This window comes from Lygodium microphyllum, chromosome 12 (assembly GCF_053477565.2).
Source record: "Lygodium microphyllum isolate KBCC chromosome 12, Lygodium_microphyllum_v1.1.10, whole genome shotgun sequence".
Taxonomy (NCBI): Eukaryota; Viridiplantae; Streptophyta; class Polypodiopsida; order Schizaeales; family Lygodiaceae; genus Lygodium; species Lygodium microphyllum.
In genome coordinates, this window is record NC_141146.1 from 141,022,006 (window position 1) to 141,045,657 (window position 23,652).

Genomic DNA, 23,652 nt, shown 5'->3' on the forward strand with positions numbered 1-23,652 from the left:
ATGTTTGTGAGCTGTGTCATGCTTTTCTACTACCAATTGTTTGATAAGAGCTGCTGATGGCCACCATAATTTTTCACATCTGACAAAAAAAATTCCTGCATACAAACCAATCTAAGTGTCAATATTGTATGCATTCCTGATATTTGTCTAAAGCATATGCGCAGATGGCACACTTGATGTAAGTTTTCTACCTTTTCAGCTCGTAGTTAGAGAAAGTTCACAAGTAGCTTGTAAAACTTAAACCTATTACCACTAATAGGGTCATCCTTGTCAACTTCTCTATCATACCTATTTTTGTGTCTCCTTAGATTATGGTTTGTAGCTTTGACATTGTGCTTCTGTCAGTCTTCTCAAGTTTAAGTATTGTTTGCAGTGGGCAAGTTGGTCTAGTTGCTATTGCCATATTTAAATACTCAGCTCCAGCTGTTATTGCTTTTCATTCCTGGTGGGATGAGGAATTTGTTCCCAGTACTAGCTGTTGTATAATTCCGTTTTTAATGTGTGAGATGTTTGTTTCTTATAAGAGTCACAGAGATTTCTCTTCCTGATTTCTTCTTTCCATTTGGCAGAGGCATTAGTGTTCTTTGTAAAAGTCCAGAAAATTTAATGTTTTTCACAAAAAAAAAAAAGAATACTTGATGGATGACATATGGGATGTGGCCACATGTAAAAAAAGGCATGTGGGCATTTAAGCATCTTATTTGAAAATAAGATTTTTCGATTAATTTTAACAGTATCTGTTACTTGCTGCACAAGCCTTTAGGATGATCAAAAACTGACTGTTTTAAGGGTTATGTTGGTGTTTACCTTACTTTTTCTGAAAATTTCATTTTGTCCAACAGCATTGCAGCCAAATTTCCTTATTTAGTGGACAAGGAAATCAAGGAAGGTCAAGAGATAAGGAGGGTTGCCCAACTTGATTGGAGAATCATTGACAATCCATGTCTAGCATCCTTTGAAGTTGCCGGTCTTACATTTGATCCCTTGCCAGTAAGTTCTATGTTTTTTTTTTGAAATGCTTGTGCATGTTAAACTTGTTGAGGAATGTGCAATCACACCCGCTTTGTAGCCTCATTGTATGGAACAGCAAGGCAAAGGATCACATTGACAATAAACCTTAGACTAGGTCACTTTGTGCATGCTTGATTAAAACCATGGTAGTTGAAATACAATGGTTCCTTTCCACTCTCTGCCACCTACCAATACCACCTATTGTAAGCCTATAAAAGGTACTCATCCCCACACTCATTTGATCCCTATCATTCTCATTCTGTTGTACTTGCATTATGCTTCAGTAATATCAGTTGTTCTCTTTTGTCATTACTTATGGTCCATTATGATTGTCTTCTCGCTCATCAGTGATCCATCGTAGCATGCTCCTCAATATTTTAACATAGTATTAGAGCAGGTCTTACTCCTAATTAGTCATTGGGTTCACAAATCAATCACATATATGTTGAGCATAGCAAGCAAGGAGTGTAGTCCAAGAGATGGCATTTTGAATTGGCAACTTATTAAATCAAAAGAATCTCGCCAGATGGGTGCTTCCTTGAGTTGCTATGAATGAAAAACTAGTCGCCTATCAGAAATCCTAAGTGGGCAGCCATAGCCACTTGACTTCAAGCTCAAATATATCTTCAATGTCTTACTTCCTTTGGTTAAATCATGTCACTGACACTCTAATCTGCTCCAACACTCAGATTTGAGCAAGGCTTAGCAAGGGAAAGATTCAATTTGAAGATCCGACATCAAAGATTTATCAAAGCATAGTATTTGTTGATACTCACTTAGTGTCTCTTGACACTAGAGCTTCTTGTGTCTCTTGACACATTCAATTTCAACTCCTTTGCTCGTCTAATCTCAATTATTTGCTACTGTTCCTACAATCAAAATGGGCAAGGATTCATCCTCATGCCGTTTCGAATGTGTTGGGTTCCATACATGGCAAACAAGGATCAAGCTCATCCTGATGAAGAAAGGATTGTGGTCTATCACAAGTGGTCAAGAGAAGAAGCCAGGGGAAGCTATACTCTCAGTAATATGAGATAAAAATGATGACAAAGCACAAGCTATTATCAAGCTCGAACATGATGACAACTACATTTATCATATTGATGATTGTGAAACCTCTTAAGCAACATGGGATTGGTTAGAAACCTTGTTTGAAGCTCACTTAAAATCCTCCGAATATGGTTTGTTGATTGAATTTTTTAGGCTTGAAATGAAGAGTACTACTTCACTTGCAAGTCATTTGAATTATATGGAAAGCTTGTTAAGACCAGTAGAACCGGGGAGGCATAAGGGGAGGAGCTAGGCTCTATGAATCCCATTTCAGTGAGTTCCTTGACTTACTTAGCTACTTCCTCTCTCTCACATTTAGAGAGCCGATATGGGGGTTTATTGATGGGCTTGGCATGGGGCTCCAAGTCAATCGGGTGATCCACGGATCTCTGAGGTGGGAGAGTGGTGGGGGATTGAAATAGGTTCTAATATTCAGCCAAAAGTGCTTTTAATGCTGCATTTTCCTTCCCTAAAGTGTGTCTCGTCAATATCCTTATGCAAATGCAAGACAAAGATCTGTGAGCGTTTCTTGAATTCCTTTTTGTACATTAAAGCTTCTCTCCTTGAAGAGGAAAAGAAAATAAAAAACAAAGGAGAAACAAGCAGCTCAAGAGGAGACCGACAACTCCTCTATGTGAAGGACAAAGGAAAGAAAGACATAATTTGTGATTTTTGTAGAAGACCTAGGCATATTGAGAAGTTTTGTCATGCTAGGAAAATATCTCAAAGAGCATACCTTGCGACAGTTAAAGAAGATGAAAACAACAATGAAGAAGAAAAAGACATTCAAGAGCAAAAGGATAGGACCCATTGGTCGTTTTGTACCTCAAATTCAGATAGACTTTTTTAGATTTTGTGTGTGTACTTGCCTAATGTTATTTCTATAAGCTCTTTTACTCCTCATGTAATCTATGCACCACAACCTCTACACACTTGGTGAGGATGGTTGTTTTTTCCATGTCTACACTTAGCAAGGTTCTACTCATAACAGCCTCTGTATACTCAATGCTTTTTATGGTTGTGATTGAGGAGGGGTGTTGAGAAATGTGCAATCACACCCGCTTTGTAGCCTCTTTGAAAGGAATAACAAGGCAAAGGATCACACTAACAATAAACCTTAGACTAGGCCACTTTGTGCATGCTTGATTAAAACCACGGTAGTTGAAATACCATGGTTCCTTCCACTCTCTGTCACCTATCAATACCACCTACCGTAAGCCTATAAAAGGCACCCATCCTCACATTCATTTGATCCCTATCATTCTCATTCAGTTATACTTGCATTATGCTTTAGTAATATCAGTTGTTCTCTTTTGTCATTACTCATGGTCCATTATGATTGTCTTCTTGCTCATCAGTGATCCATTGTAGCATGCTGCTCGATATTTTGGCAAAACTTTGTGGTGATAAGAAAATCTGCAAGATGAAAGTGTTAGAGATTAGTCATCCCCTGGACTAGCATTTCTCAGGTTGCCATTGGTGCAGTCAATTCTGTCAGAGGTACTCTTGGAGGGCATTATTCATTATTCATTATTCTTGTCAGTCGGTGGGCATTTTCAGCAGGTAGAGTATACGGGCAGTTCCATCAGGCAGGTGATGATGCCACACGGCAGTTGGAGGATCAGTTGCTGATTATTTTATTCATTATTAATGTAGTTGGCAGCTTGTTGATGAGGTTGGCCAGTTTTGTTGGTCACATGCATTATTTTATTGCATTTATTTCCTCCTATTTAGGCGTAGTTGGTTGCTTGCCTCTTCACTTGGTTTTTAGGTATTGGTGGGAGCGATACCGCTTAAGGAGATATGCCAATAGCCCTTGTATATCTGCCCTCTTCATTCTAGCATTCATTTGTAAATCCTAATGTGCGGCAGACATTAGGGTTTAGCAACAGCCTTGGGAAGTGTGCTAGAAATTGGAAGCTCCAAGACTTGGAGGCAACAAGGCTGAAGCTTTTTTTAGCCTACTCAAGTGAATCCATCAAAGCAGGTGAAGGCCAATTGATTGCTCGAATCAAGGGGCAAATCAGATTACAGACTTGCTGGTCATTTTGAATAGCAAGGGGAGTTGGAATACCAAAAGGGATTGGGAGAATCCCATTGTACATCAACTTCTTCTTCAATTAAGTTAAATAAATATGGAAAGGGGCGCCAGTTTTGGAGTCAACAGGGTGTCCAATGTCCAAGATTATATGGTAAGTATACTTTTCAGTTTTGTGAATTTGTTAATTGCTGTAATTAGTGCTTAAATCAGGTTATTTACCACCCTATCCGAGGAGGAAGGCTGGTTTCATGGTGCCATTGCCGGGATAGCACTGAATCCCTTGATGGTGGGCCCGAGGCACTTGATTGCAAGCCAAAGCTTTGGCTAGTGCTGATTTTTACTCTCAGCTGAGAAATTACAGTAATATGTCTTCATACAGTGAGATGGACTCAAGCAATGATGATGCCTCTCAGTATGAACATTCACATGGGAATGAAGGAAATGCAATGTAAAGTGTACTTTTCAGTTTTTTGAATTTGTTATTTGCTGTAATTAGTGCTTAATCAGGTTATTTACCACCCGATCCGAGGAGGAAGGCTGGTTTCATGGTTCCATTACCGGGATACCACTCAATTCCTTGATTTGGTGGGCCCGAGGCACTTGATTGCAAGCCAAAGCTTTGTGCTAGTGTTGATTTTTACTCTCAGCTGAGAAATTACAGCAATATGTCTTCATACAGTGAAATGTACTCAAGCAATGATGATGCCTCTCAATATGGACGTTCACATGGGAATGAAGGAAATGCAATGCCTTACCTTGGACAAGGCTTAGAGCATGGACAACAAGCTGAAAATCTTGTTGTTGGGCAAGATGCACGGCCTTCAGGGCATAAGGAGCCTGATGACCAGCAAAGTGAAGAGGAATTTGATGACCGGTTCAAGAATCGGATGAGGACAACAGCAAATCTCTGTTTTGAATTGTCAAAGGATCCTCAGTTTACCCGATTTTTGAATGCTCCAAAGAAGGATAACAAAGGCAAGAAGAAGAAGACGTCTTCTATATCTCGGGACAGCAAGATACACCGAAGATAATGCCAAATCCTTCATTTGGAGCTCCCAAAGATACTAATGAAATAAAACAGTTGGTACCTATGGGGCAAGGAACACAAATGCAAGGCCATCACGGAAGTGCCAATCCAATGGATTTTGGACAACCGAGCATGCATGCTATAATGGGGCAGCCGCGATATTTTGGTGGAAGCACGATTTTTCATGCTATGGTTGGACAAGGACCACATACGGGAATGTATGGCACAAATCCCTATGGTAAGTGGCAACCAATGCATGGTGTGCAAGGCCCAATGTATTCGGGTATGGCTGGAAATATGCAAAACCCTATGTATGGCAGCATTGGCTTGATGCCTAGCGTACACAGTAGTATGTTGGGTAGTGCATTTGCACCCCCGAATGCTTATGGGGCTGAAGGAATGAATGTTGGTCATGCAAATGTTCCGTTTGACGTTGGTTTTGATGTAAATTCAGCAAATGCACCCTTTTTGCAGCAGCCAGTGTATGAGAACTTGACACCCAAAGGGGCAGCAGAAGACTATGATGAGGGTAGAAAAGCAATGAAGTTTGAGTCCTTGAGTGGTGTACAAGATAGGTTGAAAGATTTGACTTTCATTCAACAATTTGATGCAACCTATTGAGGGGGGAACTTCACAGAGTTCTCGAAGATTTAAAAGGCAAACACTTATAGTTTGTTGAGACTTTTCATGATGATGTGCTAGAGAGTATGTCTGCCGAAATTTAGCTTGAGGTTGAGGAGCTAGATGAGATTTGGATACTCGATCAGATTTTCGTACATAAGGAAAAAAAAAGTCAAAGGTAAAGTTTCCAGGAAATTCTTACCTATTGAATCATTGACCAGTTAGATTATTTTTCAGGGCACCGAAATAATAATTAGATTAATTTTAACATTTAATTATGGATAGTGCTCGAAAAACAATTTGGGAAGGTTGCCACTTATAAAAAATGCCCATGCGAGACTGAAAAACGTCTTTAGAGGTTGGAGAGGCATTTTTAGTGTATGCAAGAGAGAGGGAGGAGATGTTGCTAGTCTGATTTGCAGCCATTGGAGGACCTTCTGTTGTAACCAGGGGTAGGAGAAGACCAATCAACAGTAGGTGACAGGATCTACAGACTGTTGAGACAGGGCAACAACAGTAAATGACTGATTTTCTTCAGTTCTTTGCATCTATAAGCTGTTGAGATAGGGTAGTACCAGTAAATGAGAGATTCTCTTCAATAGTTTGCGAAAAAAGTCTGAATGTTCTCTCTCAGCATTCTCTCTCATCTCCCAGCCTTTCTACAACCTTGCTCCAAAGATTGCAGCGTTGAGATTACTAGAGACTGAGAAATTTCAGATTTCTCTCTTGAAAGCCCTAATGTGTAGTAGAAATTAGGGTTTAGCAGCAGCCTCTGGAAGTGTGCTAGAAATTGGAAGCTCTAAGACTTGGATACAATAGGGCTGATTTTTAGCCTATTCAAGGGAAGGGACCGGCAAATAATTGAATTTGGGACATTTTTCATCTCCATCAAAGTAGGTGAAGGCCAATTGATTGCTCGAATCAAGGGGCAAATTAGATTAAAGACTTGTTGGTCATTTTGAACAGCAAGGGGAGTTGGAATATCGAAAGGGATTGTGAGAATCCCATTGTACATCAACTTCTTCTTCAATTAAGTGACAACATACAAAACGGGGCTGTAATGTTTCTAGTGGTCCTAAGTTTTAGGTGACTGTCATGAGGATATGTATATTGGAAACCTCACTTAACATGTGGATTAATTTTTAACCACATGGTTAAGTAAATGTTGCACATATGAAGTGTAACTAGGGTTAGATTTAATTTACGAGCTCGGAACTTGAGGAAATCACGGGATGTCAAAGGCAAAAGTTACTGTAAGTTATGCCGCACACGTACTCGGTGGTATGTGGTGCTAGTTGTTGGCCTAGGTCATTTATTTGGCCATAAGTATTAGTTGGTGATACTAGAGAAGTAGCGTTTAATGATACCTAGCGCCAATTTGATGGTCAAATATGGCACAGAGACACTCAAGAATGGAAGTCACCTAGCAAATTTAATTATTGGCCAGTCAGATTATTTTTCAGGGCACTGAAGTAATTATTAGATTAATTTTCAATATTTAAAGACTGAAAGTTACTATTTAATTATGGACAATGCTGGAAAAATCATTTTGAAAGGCTGCCACTTGTTAGAAATGCTTATTCAAGACTGAAAGAGTCTTTAGAGGCTAGAGAGAGGCATTTTAGTGGATTGACCGTGCAAGAGAGGGGGAGGAGATGTTGCTAGTCTGATTTGCAGCCATTAGAGGATCTATTGAGGCAGTCAGGGACAAGAGAAGACCAATCAACAGCAGGTGACAACATCTACAGGCTGTTGAGATAGGATAACAATAATAAATGACTGATTTTGTTTAGTTCTTTGTATCTACAAGTTGTTGAGACATGGCAGTAGCAGTAAATGACAAATTTTCTTAGTTGTTCGCGAAGAAAGTCTGAATTTGCTCTCTCCTCAGCATTCTCTCTCATCTCCTAGCCTTTCTACAGCCTTGCTCCAAAGATTACAGCATTGAGATCACCAGAGGTTGAGAAATTTCAGATTTCTCTACTGTAAACCCTAGTACGCAGCAAAAAATAGGGTTTAACAACAACCTCAGAAAGCGTGCCAAAAATTGGAAGTTGGAAGACTTGGATTCAACAGGGCTAAAGCTGTTTTTAGTCAAATTCAAGTGGAGGGACCAACAAATTAATGAATTTGGGGCATTTTTCATCTCCATCAAAGCGGGTGAAGGTCAATTGACTGCCCAATTCACGGGGCAAATCAGATTGAAGGCTTGTTGGTCATTTTGGATAGCAAGGGAAGTTGGAATACTAAAAGGGATTGGGAGAATCCCATTGTACATCAACTTCTTTTTCAATTAAGTAAAATAAATACCGAAAGGGGCATCAAATTTAGGGCCAACAGGGTGTCCAATGTCCAAGATTATATGGTAAAGTGTGTATTTCAGTTTTGTGAATTTGTTAATTGCTGTAATTAGTACTTAATCAGGTTATTGACCACCCTGTCCAAGGAGGAAGGCGGGTTTCATGGTTCTATTGCCGGGACACTACTTAGTCCCTTGATTTGGTGGGCCCGAGACGCCTGATTGGAAGCCAAAGCTTTGTGCTAGTGCTAATTTTTACTCTCAGCTGAGAAATAACAACACTATGTCTTCATATAGTGAGATGGACTTAAGCAGCGATGATGCCTCTCTGTATGAACATTTACATGAGAATGAAGGAAATACAATGCCTGACCTTGGACAAGGCTTAGAGACAGCAAACTGAAAATGTTGCTGTTGGGAAAGATGCACGGCCTTCAGGGCATAAGGAGGCTGATGACCAGCAAAGTGAAGAGGAATTTGATGACCAGTTTAAGAATTGGATGAGGACAGCAGTAAATCTCTTTGCTAAATAGTCAAAGGATCCTCAATTTACCCGATTTTTGAATGCTCCAAAGAATCCCCCAAAGATGTTAATGAAATAAAATAGTTAGTACCTAGGGGGCAAGGAATGCAAATGCAAAGCCACCACGGAAGTGCCAATCCAATGGATTTTGGACAGCTGAGCATGCATACTATGATGGGGTAGCCAAGATATTTATGGTGGAAGCATAATTTTTCATGCTATGGTTCGACAAGGACCACACATGGGAATGTATGGCACAAATCCCTATGGTATGCAGCAACCAATGCATGGTGTGCAAGGCCCAATGTATTCGAGTATGGTGAGAAATATGCAAAACCCTATATATGGCAGCATTGGCTCGATGCCTGGGGCACAAAGTAATATGTTTGGTATTGCATTTGTGCCCCCGAATGCTTATGGGGCTCAAGGAATGAATGTTGGTTATGCAAATGGTCCGTTTGGCGTTGGTTTTGATGTAAATTCAGCAAATGCACCCTTTTTGCAGCAGCCAGTGTATGACAACTTGACATCCAAAGGGCCAGGAAAAGAATATGATGAGGGCGGAAAAACAGTGAAGTTTGAGTCCTTAAGTGGTGTACAAGATAGGTTGAAAGCTTTGACTTTCATTTAGTAGTTTGATATAGCTTATTCAGCGGGGAACTTCACGGAGTCCTCGAAGATTCGAAAGGCAACCACTTTCTTGAAAGGCAATGCATTACAGTTGTGGTGCACTCTTTTGATGCAAGGTAGAGCACCGTTAACGTGGGTACAATTTAAGCAAATGTTTGCATCGAATTGGTTGATAAGTACCTTTGAGGTGGACATTATGATAGCTGGGAATAAGCGCCCCGTACCCCTTCATGAGCAAGTGGAAAAATATGTTTGTGGGCTACGCAAAGGAATCAGGGATTTTTACATTATATCCACCGTGTCTAGCATGTCTCAGCTCATAGTGACTGGTTGTACAACGGATATTTTGTTGCGTGTAAAGGATTCGAGCTTCCTAGAGAGTGGGGAAAAGCTGAATAAGAAGTTATTTAAGACTGAGAAAAGGGACAGATCTGAAAAATAGTCTGAAAAGTGGCCAAAACAACAAAAAAAGGGCTCGAAAACATTGGCACAACGCAGGGAATTGATGACTGCAAATAAATGTTTGATTTGTGAACAGGAGGGTCACATTGAAAGGGATTGTTCCAATAGGTAGCAAGCTGGAAAATCAAAAAATCATGGAGATTCTGAAGGAAAGAAGCCTAAAACATGAGTGGGATTTGTGCCCGATGTTGTTAGTGATTAGCCCAATGATGATGTTGAAACTAGCCTTCCTTCTTGGATAGGGTGGTGATAACCTGATTTAAGAGTTAATTACAGCAATAAATAAATGCACATAAAATGAAATACACACTTTACCATAACATTCTTGAATAGTAGACACCCTATTGGCCCCAAAATTGGCGCCCCTTGCGGTATTTCTTTAGCTTTCATTCAATTGGAAGGAGTACAACTCGAGATTCTTCAATCTTCTCCAGCTAACCAATTGCTCTTGCTGTCATAAATGACCAGCAAGCCTTTTGGGTCATTTGCCCCTTGATTCACCCAGGACTTCTTCTCCAATTTGACCCTTGGCTGGCCAAATGCTGCCCCAAATCAATTCGGGATGGGATAGCTCTTGAAATCCCTTGATAATCTTCAATTATCAGCTGCTGATTTCAGTTCCTTGAGCCTTCAATCTTTGGCACGGATCCCAAGGTGGCTGCTAAACCCTAATATCTGTTGTAAATTAGGGTTTACTACAGAAATTACAGATCGGCCCACCAAAAATGGCTGAGATCTCCTCCGAATAGTTAATAATTATTGAGAATGGCTGAGCATAGGCTGAAGGAGATGAGAGAATGCTGTAGAGAGAGAAAAATTCTGAGATTTGTCACGAAGAACTGATCAGAATCAGCTGCTGCCCTGCTGTACCAGCTCCAAACAGATGCACCAACAACAATAGGAGCATCAGAGACTGTGATCTTCAAGAGAAAGTGCATCAGTAGCAATTTTCAGCTTCCCAAGGTCAAGAATATGCAATCTCCATCACCAAAATGGTCTCCAATGGCTGGGAATTGGCCCCAAAAGCTGGCAGCAACAGTCCAATACCTCTTTCCAACAACTCCAAAATTAAAAAACGAGATTTCTCTCTCCCTTCAGCCCTATTTAGCCGATCCCCCACTTGCATGGGAAAGTTTTGCCAAGTGGCAGCTTTCTTAATCCATTTTCAGCAATTTCTAGCCATTTAATTAATTTTCAGAATTAATTAATTCTGAAAATTAATTCAGCCCTTAATCCATGCGCGGAAAATTGACCTTGCCCATCCAAAAATTAATTTGCTAGGCCATTTGCAACCCAAAGTGGTCCCATGTATTAATTAACCCTTGGACAAACGTTAATCCATTAATTAATGCCTAGTCCCTAGTGTCACCACTGACACTTAATGGCCAATTAATGGTCCTAGGGGCAAACTGACACCAAAATTCACCTAGAATCTAACAAGTGTAACTTGTTACAACTTTTGCCTTTGACACCCATCTTTTTCACAGGGTCCTTGGGCCTTCAACTGTAAAAAGTAGCTTGCACCTCACATGTGCATCTTTTAATTGTATATTTGATTAATCCTTTAATCAAATGTCAATTAAACTTAAGCAAAGCATCAAATTTTCACGTACTCGTGACAATTGCTACTGAGTTTTGCAGAGCATGGGGCAAAATTAGGGATCAGCACATGCATTGATGTTCTTTGATAATGGTGCATGAGGCAACTTTATCTTTGTTGATATGGCCGCCCGTCTAGACACCAGAGAGGATGAGATGGTACCCATAGGGAAAGTTGGAATGGCATGTAAAAGGCCATGTAGAGCCGGTTCCATCGCTCATTGGAAAGCTTTGGTTGCATATACAAGGATTTGTGGATAGCGAAGAGTTATTCATTAATCCACTTGAGGGATGTGATGTTTTGCTTGATATGCCATGGTGTCACCATATGCATGCAGTGATTGATTCTCGTGCAAAAAAGATCACTATTCAGCTTAAGAGAAAGGTACTCACACTTGATGGAACGTTGAAAGGTGAATTTGTCTCTGTTGTATTTGCAGCTGTCATTTCTAAAGTAATGAAAAATCATCTATCAGTATACTTGGTTTTTACTAAGGATAAAGATAATAGTGAGAATGTTGGAAATATATCTAAGTTAGAGAAAGATCGTATGTCATTTCTGAAAATGTATGTTGATTGCTTCTCTTAGTTACTTCCAGGGCAGCTACCTCGCCTGAAAGGCTAGAAGATCATGGCATAGATCTTATCCCTAGAAGTAGTCAATCTAATAAGCCACCCTACAGAGTCGGTGCAGCCCAATGGGAGGAGATTATGAGTCAGGTAAATGAGCTGTTAGAAAAAGAGCCCTAAGGATAAGATCTTTGAGACTGATCATTATGTTGAAAACTTAGATATAGCCTATGCAAAGATAAAATATGTACTTCAGAGATTGCAAGAAAAGCAAAAGAGGACAGCTGATCGCCACAGACGTGCTTTGCAATTTGCAGAGGGTGATTATGTATTGCTGCATTTTGAAAAGGCAAGGATGAAAAAGATGAAAGGAAGAGAAAGATTGTATCCAAAGTTGAGTATGAGATACTATGGGCCTTTCTAGGTGCTGGAGAAGATCAACGATGTGGCATATTGGCTGAAATTACATCCACATTGATGGATATACAATGCCTTTCACGTCAGTTTGTTGAGGCCTTTTTATGATGATGTGCTAGAGGATATGTTTGCCGAAATTTAGCGTGAGATAAAGGAGTTGGATGAGATTTTGGTACTTGAGCAGATTTTCACACATAAGGGAAAAAAAAAGTCAAAGGTAAAGTTTCCAAGAGATACTTGGTGAAATTTTAGAATTATTCACCAAAGGATGCCAAATGGATGGAAGAGGACGACTTGGCAGATCATCCTTAGTTGGTGAAATTTTAGAATTATTCACCAATGGATGCCAAATGGATGGAAGAGGATGACTTGGCAGATCATCCTTAGTTGTTGTAGCTTGACCTAGATGCCTTTCAATTAGAGCTGACTTTAGTTTGGGCTTTGTCAGGTTCAACAGAGCAAGGGTCCAGAGTATTGCGTGATGCTCAAGGGGGAGGTAGCACTTCCATTCCTCCAGTTATGGACAGCTCTTGTATGTAGTGGATCTTGGATGTATTCAACATGCATCCAAGGTATTGTGTTGATAGTATGTTTGCCATGAGGTCACTACTTAGTGTACTAGTCACTATGAGATGTATGTGGATGAGTATGAGTTTCACCCGGGCATTGGAACTTTACTTCTGCATTAGCTTATGATCAATTTGACATGAATTTTGCCTCAATCTTGAGACAAAAATTCTGATAAGTTTGAGCTCAGTTTTTGATCAGTTTGAGAACCATTTATAGTCATTTATCCGTCAATTTTTGCATTGATTGTTGCTGATCAGTTTTTGCAATGAGTTTGTGATCAGTTTGGGATCACATTTACAATAGTTTGTGATCAGTTCTCAGATCAGCAAGTTATCAGTTTATGATCAGATTATGCTTAGTTTTGAATGGTTTACATTTGGTTCCATGGGCAACAACATATGTTATGATGCCGTCGATGTTTTAGCCATGGTTTATGCTTGGTTATGCTATGCTATGGTTTGGTTTTGCGAGATGAGATGAACTCATGAGAAATAGACATGTCACATGATAATCTAGCAATGTTTTTAAGATTCTTTGTGAGTCTTATCTTATGCTATGATTGATTGGTAATTTACACCATGTATTGGGCATATGGAATGGTTGAGTATCAGTGCGCAATGTTGTGTTAACCATGATGCCTTGTGGAAATTCCAATCCACTATATTGCTTTTAATGCATCTGGTCGTGCAATCGATGACGATTGCAAGGATTTTAAGGGGAAGGGCTATCATGTGGACATGTATTTTTGAAACCTCACTTAACATGTGGATTCATTTCTAACCACATGGTTAAGTAAATGTTGCACATGTAAGGTGTAACTGGGGTTAGAGTAAATTTGCGAGCCCGGGATTCGAGAAAATCACAGGATGTCAAAGGAAAAAGTTGCTGTAAGTTATGCGGCACATGTACTTGGTGGTATCTAGTGCTAGTTGTTGGCCTAGGTCATTCATTTGGCCATAAGTGTCAATTGGTGACACTAGAGAAGTGGCGTTTAATGGTACCTAACGCCAATCTAATGGTCAAAGATGGTAGAGAGAGACTCAGGAATGGAAGTTGCCTAGCCAATTTAATTATTGGCTAGTTAGATTTATTTTCAGGGCACTGAAATAATTATTAGATTAATTTTCAATATTTAAAGATTGAAAATTAATATTTAATTATGGATAATACTGGAAAACCCATTTTGAAATGCTGCGACTTGGCAAAAATGCCCATGCAAGACTGAAAAATGTCTTTAGAGGTTAGAGAGATGCATTTTAGTAGATTCAGCACGCAAGAGAGAGGGAGGAGATGCTGTTCGTATGATTTGCAGACATTAGAGGACTTTCTGAGGTAGCCAGGGGCAAGAGAAGACCAATCAACAGCAGGTGGCAGCATCTACAGGTTGTTGAGATAGAGCAATAGCAATAAATGGCTGATTTTATTTAGTTCTTTGCATTTTCAAGCTATTGAGACAAGGCAGTAGCAGTAAATGACAGATTTTCTTATGTTGTTCGCGAAGAAAGTATGAATTTGCTCTCTTCTCAGCATTCTCTCTCATCTCCCAGTCTTTCTAGAGCCTTGCTCCAAAGATTATAGCATTGAGATCACTAGAGGGTGAGAAATTTCAGATTTCTCTACTGTAAACCCTAGTCTACAGCAAAAATTAGGGTTTAACAGTAACCTCAAGAAGCATGCAAGAAATTGGAAGCTCCAAGACTTGGATTCAATAAGACTGAAGTTGTTTTCAGTTAAATTCTTTTTTTTTTTGCAAGTAAAATGTGGCTGATTATGTTACTCAAAAAGACTAATTTCAACGGAGTGCTCATGCTCAATAGACTAGCTAGAGCTGATGAAAGTCACAAATACATCATGCATAGAAGCCTCTCAAGGCGGTTTGGGGGGGATAGGGGCAAGAAGCCATGGAGGGGTGGTGTATCGCTATTTGGGGTTGCTTGCCTACATCACGAAAAATAGGTCCTGGCCGCCCCAAGTGCGTATGAAATGACATCGGAGCTCCTAACGAGCCCTGGACTCGCCTTGCACTTGATCCCATCGGCCGCGGAGGGAGTGGATAATGGAGGTCTAGAGCTCTGCTAAGGTCGCTTGTACTGAAAGTCTCTCTCCGCAAAAAGCCTCATGACACCGCGCCTTCTAGATATGCCAACCAGTAAGACTCCCTATGATCTTCTATACCTCAGAGAGATGTACTGTGGGTTCCAGTACCTGGCGGATGGGTAGAGCCTTCAAACGGACCACTGCGCATGACCTTGCCTCGATAATGAATATCGTGTCTTGTATCCCGGCCTCATATAGAAGGTGATGGCCCTGGCTGACTGTCTATCAACAGAAAGCCCCCTATGAGATACATTCAAGGCTGGGTGCTATATGACGAAGGATGCAGCATGCTTCTCTCCACATGAGCTGCGCCGCCTTACACAATCAAAGGCAATGCATTGGGGTTTTCAGAGGCTGCTGTGTGCAGCGCATACAACCTCCCTCCTCTTGCATCTGGGCAAGCCAACTTTCCACCGCCAAGCCTCCATGTGCTACCAGCCATAAGAAATACGATACCCTCTTCGGCCTCTAGCTATCCCATAGGCCACGCCAGAATGTCTGTCGAAAAGGCTTTGTGATGTTGTGCTCCACCCAGTGCCTGCTACGTGATGGCGCCCAATCCATATCCTTCTGCATTAGTACGTGTTTGCCAATCCTGGCAGCATATTCCAAGAACCTCGGTGGCTTCTTGGTGACCGCAGTGGCTAGCCATAGCCACTCTCTAGGATCCCACTCTAGCTCATCAAGTGGCTTGCCCTCCCAGATCCAGAGGCGCCACTCCTTGAGCTCTGTCTAGAAGACAAAAGAGTCTAGCCGCCATGTCTTCCCCTGCAGGCCAATCACCCGAATCCTCCCAACTATCCCCTCATCCTGCAGTCCTCTGTCCCCTCCTGTACCGTGAAGAAGGTCCCCGGTGGAGCACCGCCCACTCTACTTGCTACCTGTAGGGGGATGCCTACTGGTGAAAACCTAGTGGCCCATACCTCCCTGGGGTCTATTGGCTCTCGTATCGGGGGAGCAAGCCATTCTTGAGGTATTGCTGTGTCTATCTCCCTTCTCCTCAACTCCACTCCTTTCTAGCAGCCTGATACTCGCTGCAGCACCACCACGTTCACCATCTTGTACACCTCTTGTCATGTCCTGATGGTACGAACCGGGTTGGCCTCCCAGCCAGCCCACTGGATGTGGGGGCGCTCGCCAATCTATGCCCCTTCCCGATCTTTGACCTGGGGGTTCTAGACCATCGGCTGACGGTGTATCTCCTCCTAACAGCCTGGGGGGCTTTCGATTAGGGCCTTACGGAGTCCTTGCCACATGCGGATTAAGCTGCGTAGGAAAGGTGATCTGGGAGGGGTGATCTAGACTGACGTGAAAATCTATCTCAGGGATGGTCTCCACTCACTGCCAAGCCTTGGTCTACAATCTTGAAGACCCTCTTGCAATAGGACCTTCCAGGTTTGTCCTCCTGGTATGAGGCCGCGGACAACTAGCTTGCCCAAGACGGCCATACTTCGATACTCTGGGTCTATGATTCCAAGCTCTCCCTCTGACCGACCGTATGATGGTCGCCCACGCCACCTTGGCCCTGGAATCCCTGGAACCATTTGACTTGGACCAAAGGAAATTCCGTACTAGGCAGTGGAGCTATACTACACATGATGAGGAGAAGCACCAACATGAGGCGATGTACCAGGCCGTCGCTAAGAGGACCTGATTAACTAGGAGGGCTCGGCCTGCTAGTGAGAGGCGAACCGTGCTCTAGTAGGTTAGCTTCCTTAGGATTGAATTGAGGACTGGAAGAAACTACTAGGCGGGAGTGATGTCAAGTTCCACCTGGAACCCTAGGTAACGGACGGTCTGCTCTCTGCTCACCCATCTAAATCCCAGGTGGACGCTCCACTCCGTGCTAGAGTCCGGGTCTCTGAGGAAACCAACCAACTTTCGCCAGTTGATTTCCGCTTCTGCTGCAGAACAGAACACCTCAAGAGCTAGCCTCACTCTCTCCAGCATCAACTCATCGTCCTATATATAGAGTGATATATCATTTGCATACTCTGAACCTAGCAACTTAGTCTCCTCTCTCACAGGAAGTCAGTGGTTGCGTAATCCGCTCACACGTGACCTGAGGAAGTGAGACATCGCCTCTGCAAAGAGTAGGAACAGGTACGGGGCCAGGGAGCAACCCTGTCGAACCGATCTCTCCAGCCGAAACTTCTCCGCTTGCCTACCGCCTATGAGAACCCTATTGGTGGCCGGTCTGTAAAGTGCAGACACCTGCGAATCCAAGCATGGGGGAGACCCAATCTTACCACGGTGCCCTCTAGGAAATGCCAGTCCATCCTGTCATAAGCTTTCTCGAAATCCAAGAGTAGTATGGCCAGTCTCTTCTCACTGTGCTGAGCCCACTCTCTCGCCTCAAAGAAGGTGAATACATTGTCAAGGATGCTCCTATCCTGGATAAAGCTTGTTTGTGTGTCATGAATGATGTCTGGAAGCACGGGGCGTAGTCGCCTACCTATCATATTTGCTAGTGCCTTATAGGCCAATGACAATAAGGTGATCGGTCTCCACTGGGAAAGCTCCAACCAGTCTCCCCCTTTGGGAAAAAGATTGATAAGGCCTGCCAAAAGACTCCCCGGCATGTGTCCTGAAGTGAAAATCTCCTAGAAAGCCATCAATAAGGGGTCCTTCACCACCTCCCAGTAGGTAGTGAAGAAGGCCTTAGAGAGGCCATCCTCTCTTGGGCATTTTTGCCCGTCGTGTGTGTGGAAAGCCTCCTCTAATTCCTTCTCTGTGAAGGGGGCTAGGAGGGAGCGTCTGATCTCCTCTGTGATGAGGGACCGGATGTGATCTCAAACCTACTGTCTGCAACGTTGTCCTCTGGCTGAGACTGCTTCCTGCTGAAAAAGGCGTCTGTAGTAGTCGGTGGCAATCTCCATTACTTCATCTGGGCTAGAGCGAATCCTCCTATACCGATCCTGAAGGCTACGTATCTGCTCTCCTGAGGTGCGGGGTTGGTGTGCCTGAAAGAACTCCGTGTACATTGTATCCCCCTTCCGCGCCCAGAAGGTTGCTGAGGTGCGGAATGAGAACTTCGAGCGCTTGTCCTCTAGGTTTGCGATGGTTGCTCATGCACGCACCTCCTGTGCGTGGAGGATAGGATCCCCTGGTATCTCCTGTAATAATCTCTACGTGGCTGCTAGGTCCCGTCGCAGTGCTCTCTCATCCTCCTAGCACTGCTGCTTGGCCTGTAGGGCTGCCTCTTGGCAGATACTGCTTGACTCGGCTAGGACCTCTGCAACCTCCTATGCAATGTGGTCCCTCCTGTCCAATTCCTTGGTCCAAATCTGCTCAATCTGACTCTTCACCTCCTCTCTCCTATAGATCACGTCAGGGATCCGACAGGATTGTATGTCTAGGGCAGATGCTGGGGGATCAAGTGTCAGGAGAACCAGGCAATGATTGGACAATGTGGTGCCTGCCAACTTCCCAACCTGACCTCCACGAGAGCATCCCCACTCTCCTACATAGAACCTGTCCAACTGCTCTAGCAGGACTCCACCTAGCTGCCTGTAACCCCAAGAGAAGTCCAACGACCTCTCCCTCCTGTGGAAGGCTAGGTCTCTCCAAGCATCGCATGCTGCTACTGCCAGTAGAAAGGCCTACCATGCCTCCTGCTCCTCCTGAGCCATGCCCTGTTATTTTCTGCCTCTGCCTTGCTGGTCCTCTAGAGCCTCTAGGTGGTTGAAGTCTCCTCCAACAATCCAGGAGTCCACCACTGGGAGTCCTTCCGCGATCTCTACCCAAAACCTGCTGCGTGCCCTAACCTCAGTAGGGACATAGACATTGAGGACTCTCAGGCACGAGTCCCGAATATACAATCTGATCCATAGAAACCTCCCTGCCACTATCATCCCGTGGTCTCGTACACTGGCCATGAGACTCGGGCCAATAGAGGTGCAAACACCCCCACTCCTACCATGGGCACTGATGGCGTGCTCCTAGTAAGTGTGTGAGCTGCCGGGGAGTACCTTCCCTACCCGCTGGGCTTGGGCGAGAGTGAGCTTATGCTCCTATAGAAGTAGGATGTCGATCCGCCGTCCGGCAAGGGCAGACTGCAGCTCCTGCCGGACAATCAACTTCCGTGAACCACGTGCCCCACTATAGTGGAGGCTATTCACATTCTAGGACGCAAGGTGTAAACTCATGGGGAAACCTGTGGCTGACCGAACAAGCATCTGTTCGGTGTGGAAGGTGTAAACTCATGGGGAAACCTGTGGCTGACCAAACAAGCATTTGTTCGGTGTGGAAGCTGTTGATGAAGAAGAGGAACTATGAGGCATGCATATACGATTCGCTGCTGGCCTGGAAGGTGAAATCCATCCCCCCATGGTGGCCCTCGGGCGGACCAAGGGGGTGATGGATGTACCTGGTGGAACCACTAGGGTATCTATCAACCATACTGAGAGGCGAGACTCCGTACACTAGTAGAAACGGGCTGCTTGTGCCAGGGGCCACTCAATCATATTTATCGGCGCTCTCCACTGCGCAGGGGCTCGAAAGATAATGCTCAGATGAGGGACGTCGGCCCCAGCCCACCAGTTAATGTCCATTAGGCAACCTGGCCACTACTGGGAGAAAAGTGTCAGTCCACCTCCTCCCATCCACTGGGAGATGTGGTTTGCCACTTGGCTCTTCACCTCCTCCTCTATTTGAGACGTCGTCTAGTCTCCTATGTGAGAGGTCTGGAGGAAGAACGCGTAGTTTGGTCCATCCGGTGGTGCTAGTAGGTGGACCTTGCCGCTCCTAGACTTGCGTACCACGAAGATTCCCACCTCCAGGGGTAGTGGGAACTCTCCGCACTCTGCAACTCTCAAGTAAGACCACGGCCCACTGCAAAAAAACTTCTGTGGCAGTAGTTGTGCGTGCCTCGGGAAAGTGTGTCGGGCAGCATGAACAGATGAACTAGTGGTTGTGTGGGGAGGGGAAGAGGGGCAAGACTGTCGGCGAGTGGAGGATGACGATGTGTGGGGCTCCTTACCTCCTGTGGGGGGGGAAGGATGGGTGGGGGATGGGTCACTTGTGGTGGGTGGGGATCAAGGGGGCTGGACGGAGGGGGTGATGGTGGGGAGAGGGAGGATCTAGGGATGGTGGGGTGGTTGGATACACCCGGTGGGTGTGAGGGGGGTTAGTAGCTTTGGAGGGGGGGGAGGGGGTTTTGGACTAGGGTTGGTGGGGGGGGGGGGAACCGTGGGGAGGGGGGGATGGGCCCTCGGGTGAGGCGGCCTGTGACGCCTTTGTGGGGGGTGGATGTGTGGGCTTTTGGTCCTGTCAGGTGGGGCGGGGAGGGGGGGGGCACGTGGTGCTCTGCCAAGGGGGTGACGTTTGCCCTCTTGCACCCTGTTGCCGTGGTTGTGTCTGAGGGGCTGGTTGCGGACCCCCCTGCCGCCTTCCTCTCTGTCGTCTTTGGACCTGTGTAAAGCTGTCCGCATCTACCTGTGGACGTGTCGGGAAAGCTGCCTTAGATCCGAAGCGCGTGCACTCTGCTGCCATATGCCCAAAGTCATGGCAACGTAGATACTGCCCTGGCTGCCCAGTCACAATGACTTGTTGCCTGAAGGAGTGTTCACCTGCCTCAATCTCTAGAAACTGTGGTATATTCTTTGTCTCTTTCATTGCCACTCGTATCTTTGGGACTCCTACGGCTGTCATTGCGTCCGCAAAAGAGGCGGGAAGGATTGTGTCAAAGAGCCGTTCGAAGTCTTCCACAAGCTGGCAATACGCTATCGCTAGTCCGAGGAATAGTAGGGTGATCGAGTGTCTTAACGAAACTGTTGTGGAGCGCGAATATCTCCATTGTGAAGCCATTGTACTAGAGGACCATATGTATGACCCGCCTCGTGGAGGCATAGGGTGAGCTAGCCAGTAGCTCACGTGCTGCGTCTGTTGAGATAAGTCATACCATGAAGATCCCTTGACCCATTAGAACTGCCTCGGCTATTTGTGCTGCGTCGATGTGCAGCATGGAGTGAAGCCAATCCCGAAGCTGGGCCCTGAATGGGGAATGTTCTACTACCTGTCCAAAGAACGTTGTTTCTTTAAGCTCCAGCTCTGTGGCGTGGATGGCTAAGAGCTGTTCCTCAGATAGGATGACGCGCAAGGTGTTTGACTGGGGGGTACTTGTAGAATGCACCGACATCTGACCAGAGATTTCCATTGCGTGTTCCTGCTAAGGACCTACCAATCTCTCTACTATGCTACCAGGAGAGGGGGGAGGTTTGCTACAGTGGGAGGGAGCAAATTGGGGGGGGGGGGGGGGGTTAGAGGGGGGGACAAACCCCTTTTGTGCCGATGGGGGGAGTGCTGGACACTACTGGAGGCCGGCTTTGAAATGACAGAGTGCGAGTTTGGGCCTGTCGAGCCGTCGGCGCCATAGGTGTGGGAGAGGCAGCGAGTCAGGCGGAGGAGGGGGGGCTGTCGCAGGGAGGCAGGCGGGGGGTTGTCGCAGGGGAGCAGGCGGGGGGGATTAGGACCAGGCAGAGGGGATCAAGGCCAAGTAGAGATGTCACTGGGGGGGGGGGAGTAGGTAGACCAAGGACGGGAGGGGGGGGCTTGTGGCCAGTACTCGGCCGGCGGAGCAGTGGCGAGGGAGACGGAGGTGGTGCTGTATGAGGGAGCCGGACTGGCAAGGGAGACGGAGGTGGCGCTAGATGAGGGAGCCGTTGAAGCGACAGGCGGGGGAGGGGGTGGAAACATTGTGCCACGGGGGGGGGGGGGGGATCGTTGGAGCGACCACGAACAGTTGGTGAGGGGGGAACACAAGCGACGGTGGGGACGTAGTGCAGCACAACACATGCGACAATAGAAGCTTGGATTGGGTTTTAGTTAAATTCAAGTGGAGGGACTAGCAAATCAATGAATTTGGGGCATTTTCCATCTCCATCAAAGTGTGTGAAGGCCAATTGACTGCTAATTCAAGGGGCAAATCAGATTGAAGACTTACTGGTCATTTTGGACAGCGAGGGAAGTTGGAATACCGAAAGGGATTGGGAGAATCCCATTGTATATCAACTTTTTCTTCAATTAAGTCAAAGAAATATTGAAAGGGGCACCGGTTTTGTGGTCAACAGGGTGTCCAATGTCCAAGATTATATGGTAAAGAGTGTATTTTAGTTTTGTGAGTTTGTTAATTGCTGTAAGTAGTGCTTAATCAGGTTATTTACCACCCTATCCGAGGAGGAAGGCTGGTTTCAGTGACAGCCTCCATGGCTGTTTGACCGAGACAGCAGCAGTATTCCATTGTTTCTCGTGATGAAACTTTGAAGTTTGAGGCATCAAACGAAGAGATTTCAATCAATCTTTGTTGTGAACCCTAATTTACATGAGAAATTAGGGTTTTGACCGCCGTCTCAGAATGCACGCTTATGATTGAGGGCCTAGGAGTTGAATTCCAGCAGCTGAAATTGAGGGATTTTAGGGAGATTCAAGAGGCCAGCCAACTAATATCAGATTTGGGGCTGAATTTGCCTTTCAGGGAGTAGGGTGAAGGCCAACCCCCTAGCAAACCAAGGGGCAAGTTGGTTTGGAGGCTTGCTGGTTAGTTTTGATAGCAAGAGGCAGTTGGATTAGCGGAGGAGATCAAAGGATCTCAGTTGTACTGCATTTGTTTGCAATATAAGATAAAGAAATACTACAAGGGGTGCCAATTTTGGGGCCAATTGGGTGTCCAATGTCCAAGATTAAAGTGGTGAAGTGTGCATTTTCAGTTTTGTGAATTTGTTAATTGTTGTAATTAAGTGCTTAATTAGGTTATTTACCACCTTGTCTAAGGAGAAAGCGTGGTTGCATGGTTCCATCACCGGGGTACCATTAATTCCCTCGAAGTGGTGGGCCTAAGGCACCTGATTAAAGGTCAGAAACTTTGCTCTAGTGCTGAAATTATATTCAGCTGAGCATTACAGGAAGAATGTCTTGAGATAGTGAGATGGGATCAAGCAAGGATGATGCATCTCAATCTAGAAGTTCACAAATACAATGCCTGATCTTGGACAAGGTATGGAGCATGGGCAGCAAGCTGAGAATGAGGGAATTGGACAAGAGGTGGGTCCTTCTAGGTTTCTTTAAGCTGCTAACCAACAAGAGGAAGAGAAATTTGATGATCAGTGTAAAGATCGGGTGAGGACAATAGCTGAAATGTTAATACAATTGGCAAATGATCCTAAGTTCTTACGCTTTTTGAACCCATTAGAGGAGGGCAACAAAGGCAAGAAGAGAAAATTTTCTTTGAAAGTTTCGGGACAACAAGATGTATTGAAGGAAGAGCCGATACAGGAGCATGATGTCTCAAACGTGGGCAATGAGCATAGGCAAATGATGCTATTAGGGCGATTGATGCATATGCAAGACCAACTTGGAAGTATGATGAAAACTGCTAGGGTTTGCACTAAGGAAACACAGAGTGTATGACCAGGATAGAAACACAAAGAGACAAACACAGACATAGAAAGCAAAACTCAAACCCTAAATGCAAAACTCAAAACTCAAACACAAATAGAAGAAAGGAGACAAGGATACAACTTTGAAGTGAATGAATATTATAAGTGAATGTAAGAGTATATAGATACTCAAGGGAAAAGCAAAGTGTCGGAGAGTGACGTCCACCGGAGATGGATCCCAAGTCTATGACCACTAGTTGGAGTGAGAAATTTGCAAAATGATGATGCCAGAAGGGCATGGAGCATCAAACGCAAGTAGGAGAAGCTGTGGAGATGGAAGGCGGCCCCCAGACGAGTGTA

The 23,652-nt window shown here is 44.5% G+C and overlaps 1 protein-coding gene across 5 annotated transcripts in view; it reads left to right on the forward strand.

The window, feature by feature from the left end:
- Positions 1–23,652, forward strand: part of LOC148028358 (Metallo-hydrolase/oxidoreductase superfamily protein) — a 122,297-nt gene that overhangs the window by 62,215 nt on the left and 36,430 nt on the right. For all 5 annotated transcript variants that reach the window (XR_015692718.1, XM_087690172.1, XM_087690173.1 and 2 more), the window contains one exon: positions 843–990. Coding sequence is in view for 4 of the 5 variants with exons in the window: in XM_087690172.1 (XP_087546298.1) it covers positions 843–990 (148 nt within the window). In the remaining variant the exon portion in view is untranslated. The remainder of the gene's footprint in view (positions 1–842; positions 991–23,652) is intronic.